This window comes from Mytilus galloprovincialis, chromosome 6 (genome assembly GCF_965363235.1).
Source record: "Mytilus galloprovincialis chromosome 6, xbMytGall1.hap1.1, whole genome shotgun sequence".
In the NCBI taxonomy this organism is placed as follows: domain Eukaryota; kingdom Metazoa; phylum Mollusca; class Bivalvia; order Mytilida; family Mytilidae; genus Mytilus; species Mytilus galloprovincialis.
In genome coordinates, this window is record NC_134843.1 from 30,289,683 (window position 1) to 30,296,188 (window position 6,506).

General features: G+C 30.6%; 1 protein-coding gene across 1 annotated transcript; it reads right to left on the reverse strand.

Annotated features, from left to right (window-relative positions):
* Positions 1-445: 445 nt before the first annotated feature.
* Positions 446-6,506, reverse strand: LOC143079335 (uncharacterized). The gene is made up of 6 exons (XM_076254590.1): positions 6,351-6,506; positions 3,811-3,951; positions 3,096-3,287; positions 1,562-1,676; positions 1,051-1,101; positions 446-861 (listed from the first exon to the last, which is right to left on the reverse strand). The coding sequence occupies exons 1-6, from the start codon at positions 6,433-6,435 to the stop codon at positions 825-827; spliced, it is 621 nt and encodes a 206-aa protein (XP_076110705.1). The 5' UTR covers positions 6,436-6,506; the 3' UTR covers positions 446-824.

Here is a 6,506-nt window from a genome sequence, read left to right on the forward strand (position 1 = left end):
TAGTATGAATGTTTCTTATGAGGTGCTGACCAAGTGTTGTTACTTTGTAGACGATCAAATATCAAAGATGGCCGCCAGTGGGGTGACTTTGTTTAACATAGGACCCTATGGGAATTGCATACAAAAGTCTTCTTCTAGAGAACCACTAAATTGAATGAAATCAAACATAGCATAAATGTTTCTTTCCTAATGAGGTGGTGGCCAAGTGTTGTTACTTTGTAGCCAATATTATCTTTTTTTATATGATTTCAAAAACCCAAGTAGAGTCAGGTGAGCGATACAGGCTTGAGAGCCTCTAGTTTGTACAGCAATCGGAATCATACATATTAGCTCTCCTGGTCTTAAAGCTGAAATCCCTTGGAATTCATGGATACAACATGGATGGCTATGGTTGAGTACTAAGCAAAACTTTACAGCTCTATGCATATACATGAACTAACCCAAATTGCAGCAAAATTTTATGATTTACATGGTGCAGGGCTCTCAGTTGTGGTTGCAATTACTATCCTCTAGTTAATATGTTCCTGTAGTATATTTTGACTCTTTTTTTATATCCTACTATAAAACAGAATACAAAAGAAAATGTAAACAAGAAAGCTAAAAGGAAGAGTGATAGAAAACAAATAGTTAATGAAGTTATACATATATATATATTAAGGTGAACAATGTTTTCCTTGTATAAAAATAAATAAGGTTTATTTAATGTATGTCGATTAAGCATGGCATATATATATATATGGTGTTTTTCTTTCCTTTCTAGAAACTCTACCTATTTATGTTTTTATTATTTCTTTGAATAGTAGTACCACCATAGCCAGTTGAAGTCAGGTGTTGATGTGACGAACGAATACACTTGGGGGACTGAAATAAAAAATAAAAACAGTAAATGTCTTTTCTCAAAAAGGTCGCATCTAAATTTTATTATAAATTAAGTAATTGTAATTAAGTGAGCTTTTAACATGGTGTTTGACTTTTAATCAAGTGTTCTTAACACATGTAATATTGTGGGAATATTAAAATAATATGATATCACAGTGTTAAATTAATTACCTTTGTCCAGGCTTATTAAACCATCGGATAGAATCGTCTTGAGATATCACACTGAAATAAAATGTTAGTATATGTTAAGTATGCTGGTTAATGTGATTAGTGGCTACATAAACAAAGCTGCATATTTTGGTAGCTATATCAGATGCGAAAATTATGTGGACATATTATACAAATTGTTAGCACATTTATTAATAGAAATTGCCTTCTTAGTATCAGTTTTAAAAAGTTTCTTTATTTTTTTTATTGTGTTTTACTTCCAATGAATTCTAGTATCATGATACATATACAGATTAAGAAAAAAAAACCTTCATGAAATAATTGACATTAAAAACGTTTAAATTCCAATATAACTCAAAGCTCTTCGACTTTGTACTTGTTTGACTTTATAACTACTTAAATAACTTATTAGTCATTTATCTCGACCATTTATGTCTGACCTTCGTGACAGTAAAAAATTCAAGATTTATATAAGTAAAAAATTCAAGATTTATATAAGCATGTTTAAACATACATTTCACACTCTCCATGCCTCAATATGACATGATGTTCCACAACGGCATCATGTAAGGGAGGACAACTGCCTGTATTTTTTCGTTGTAGATTACTGTCAGTTGTTACGTTCCCACCTATTAATATTAGAAGATGCATTACGCAGATTTACGGAAAAAATAATATCAGAAGATGCATTAATCAGATGATAAATGACATTTAAAAACCATGTCATTACATAATCTTGTTCATTACAAATCATGACTTTTAAGTACAAACAATTAACTATGGTTACATTTTAACATTTCTATAAAATTCAGTGCATGCAAAATATTCTTCAAAGAGACCATTGATGCATAAAATACTTTGTTTAGTCGGGGTGGAAAATGAAAACTGGATAAGATAAGGCGAAGAAGCTTAAATAGAGATTTGAATGTCCCTCTGGTATCTTTCGCCCCCTCTTTTTTTAACATGGTCGACAAATCTGCATCGCCATCATCCTGTTTTGTATAAGTCGTAATAAATTGCCATATTTACAAATATTTTTTCCTAATAAACTTAAAAGTATTTCTCTGAAATAAAGTTCATGTCAATAAATAAATGTGTCCCCAATTAGTGTACAGTTAAGGGACCGTTTTACTGATTTATTTTAAACGATTAAACACTTCAAAAGTTGTAAAAACCCTTTTTTAATTTAACAAAGAAAAATGAGACACAACTATGTCATTCTTTCAAAACTCAGGTAAGCCAACATGTTGGTGGAAATGAAGAAAACCCACACTCTAATTTTGAACATATTTATTGAAGTTTGATCATGAGCGAAAAAATACATATTAAAATATGTTTTCCTAGTCTTTCTATTTTTAATCATCGTTTTTATTCACCATATATGTTTTAATGCATACAGAATTGCAATGCACATGTCAAGCATTATGCATTAATATCATCAACTGTGTTACGCATTCAAAATCATGCATTTTGTCAATCATGCTAGTATTACAATATGCCTGAAGCTATATTTTCACATATTTCTACATATCAAGACTTTTTTCCCCAAAGTCGGTTCAATTGGGAACCAAAAGAGTTCGTCATCGCTTGCCTTGGTTTTAGTATAATTTCGATAAATTTAAACAATATATTAGTTTTCAAACTCATGCTAGTATCGGAGCAATTGTATTGTAAATGTGGCTTTGGATTGGTAGTTCAACAGCTACGGTACCTCTGATGGTAGAAACTTAACCATGTGATTATAATTCATTTTGCAGTAATAATCTTATATTTCATTTTTGCTTTATTGTTTTTTTTATTGAGACACTAGTTTGCACATTTGTAAAAATACCACGGGTTTCGAGGGTGGTTTGTTTTCTAAGAATATTATGTCGTAATTGATGTGATGTGTAACACAAAATAATCCAAATTAAAAAATATAGCAATGAATTTACATTTTGTAAATGATTATTGAATTATGAATACTTCAATTACCTGTTAACTGGAAATAGTAATTAACGATCTTAATGACACTAAATATTTCATGCTTTAAAAAAGTAAACTTTTACCGGTTGTTCCTTCTGCTTCGAATTCAACTTCTGTTTCCACTGCTTCTGTTGGTTCTGTTGGTTGTAATGTCGTCTTTTCGGTACTTTTTACAGCTGTCATTGGAATGTTTTTAACCCGTAGTTTTGGTGTCTTGCTGTTAACATTCGGAGGACGTCTAGTGGGATTGTAAAAATCATTCTGTTCTATTGGATCTGTGAAGAAATGTAAAAAAAATTCACACCATAAGTAACAAATTTTAAAGTTATAGATCTTTCATTTTAATGAATATGCATGCTTTATGCGTAAAGCATGGGGTCTGGTTTAGACATTTACATATTTCATAAAAAAAAAGTTCTGTGCAGAAAAATATATATAAATATATATCCAAAAATCAAAAAAAAAAAGTTGTTGATACTATTACTCACAAGTGGTTACTTGTATTCATATGTGCCATTCCTGAAATAACCGGCCCATGAAAAAAGAATAGTTTCCAGTCGATACACATAATATGCTATATAAACTAGGACTATTTTTTTCTATTGCATATCAGTCAGTTGTTCAATTCAGGTACACGTCACTTTGCTATACAAATTTTAACGTGTTTATAATTCACAACGTATTATCTATTAAAGTTTGTAGCTAATGATTATAATAAATAAACCTAAAATATCAAAACATCGTTGTTAGCGTATAAGTTGGAGTCACTGATAGTGACCTGTTTCAAACAGTTCGTACCATTAGCAGGTGGTGTAGTGGGTATCGAAGAATTATTTGTTGTGACATCTTCGCCAACCTCAATCTCCTCAGGAATATCAGTTGTTCCCTCCCATTCCGGTGACTTCGTTGGTGTCGTTGCTAAATGAACACCAACAAGTACTGAAAACAAGAAACAAGATTTATTATTCTTAACCTCTAAATAATCAATTAAATCAAAATACATTCCAGTGGCCTCTGCTTACCAACACTTAAAAATGCTGTCATATTTTCAGTGTTAAAATAAATTAACTTCTCTAAAATAGTGTCCAAGAATATACCTGTGTTACTTATTGTCAGCTGTAAACATTATGAAAACGCAATGATATCGTTGAAATATTTTCCTTGTAAGCTACAAAAATTAACCTTTCAATGTAATCCATATGAAAAAAACAGGAGATTTAAATGCCGCAAGAAATGAAAATTAATCTTTATTTCTTCTAATTTCAATAACAGTTCTTTTGGATCTTTTACTGTGATAATATATAGTTGTCAGTATCTAACACCGTTTAACCTTTATACAAATAAACATATCATGTCAAGCTTTGGTCAGTCAAACATTACAGTGGAATAGATACATGTGTTATGATATACCTACCCCACTCTTTTCTTAACAATTTTTTCGAATACCCCATATTTAACATACATTTGAATAATAATTAGACCAAGGAAAATAGGGAATAGTGCAACTTATGATAACATTTTATTTGGGTTTCTTTTTGAAGATTTCAAATTTTTACTACGCAGTTAAGGAGAATGAGAAAGTTGATTATTTTTTATTTTTTTATTGTTCAGTTAAGTTTTGTGTCCATACATTTGTTTCAAACATATATTTGCTTTGTGAAAAAAAATTGAGCCGAAGAGGACTAAGTTAAACGCTTTTTGGCATACCTCATGTTTTAAAGCTGCATTCATAAAAGTAAATCAGTTTACTTCTAACTTAGATCCGATCTTCATTCACTGTTTCGAGTGGGTTGTTTTTTATTTCAATTATTATGATAGTTTTACCTCCAATTTTAGTTTTCGTGTGATGCACAACTGTATTATAACTTTGTGAACTATGTAATGTAGCTAGGGAAATAACCAAACTCTTATTCCATTAGAATACCAGACTTTTCTTTTGGGCTTCGGTTTTATTGATTTTATCCTAAATCAAAAGGAATCTTATGTTTTGTCATAACCAGTAGTAATGCTTACTACCAAACTGACAAACATTAAGTGATCTTAAGTATGATCAAATTTTGTTGTCCCAATGCATGAGAAGATGATCTTTGAATTTGAACTGGACTTCCATAGTTGTTGATTACGATACTCAAGCCAATTATCCGTCATTAAAGGAAACATATAAATCCCCTGCCTAGTAGTCAGCACTTCTGTGTTGACATGAATTATCATTGATATGGTCATTATTATAAATTAACTGTATACAAAACTTCGAAGTTTTGAAAGTCTAAGGTGTTTCTACCTGTATTTTTAGCAAAACGCTTGTGAATTTTTGGTCCTCAATGCTCTTCAACTTTATTTGGCCTTTTTAACTTTATTTGAATTTCACTGATTAGTCTTTTGTAGATGAAACGCACGTATGGCACAAATACAAAATATCAATCCTGGTATCTATGATGAGTTTATATATTTAAACTTGATACACTTCAAAAGGTTAATTCATGAAGTACTGAATTAAGTGACCCCACAATTAAATAGGAGTTCACTTATTACTATGTTTGGTAAAGCGGTATTATAACTGTTATTCTTTATTTCTTGCCAATTTCAATGGTCGATGAGGAGGCTTTGCTTTTTAAGGTCCCGTATTTAACTTGATATAAAATCGTTTGTTATTCTCTCCTCATCAAAGTTGCCAGGCAATTTCGAAATACTAATATAAAGACGTTCTTATCCCAGGCATAGATAACCTTAGCCGTATTTGGCACAACTTTTGGGAATTTTGGACCTTAATGCTCTTCAACATATACTTGTTTTGTTATCTTACTTTTTTATCTGAACGTCACTGATGAGTTTTATGTAGACGAAATGCACGTTTTGTGTATCAAATTATAAGTCTGGTACCTTTGATAAGAGTTGGTACGTCACCGTTTTTCGTCTGCATAAGACTCATCATTGTTGCTCGATTAAGGATAAAAACAATCGACACTTATAGCTAAAACTAACAAGTCTTTTATGTTCGACAACATATCATCTGAATTAACAGTCTTAAAAAATATATAAAACGTTATTCAAACAAACAGATACTTTAAAGACATGCAATATTTTTTTTCCAAAAATACAATGAACTCAAGAACAGTTCAGAAACGTTGTAGTTGACATTGCATGTATATTAGCTCATCATTTATACCAGGATTAAATTTTGTTTTAGCTATTCAACTATTTCGGTTCCTGTACTTTCTTGGCTTTCATATATTCGGCTTTGATTGTTCCTGACAATGGTTAAACCAGAATAACGCTTCAAGACACATGAACTTATAACGTGTTATTTTCATTTATTTTTTATATAAAAATAAACTTACCCGATAATAAAGTAATGATCCTCAGCATCCCTTTTAAATTTTGATATGACAATGTCTTAAGTATTCCAGAATTGGTATGAAACATTCTTAAAATTTGATTTATATTTATCTTCTATTTGATAAATGTTCCCTTCAGTCTGTAGTATGATATGACAA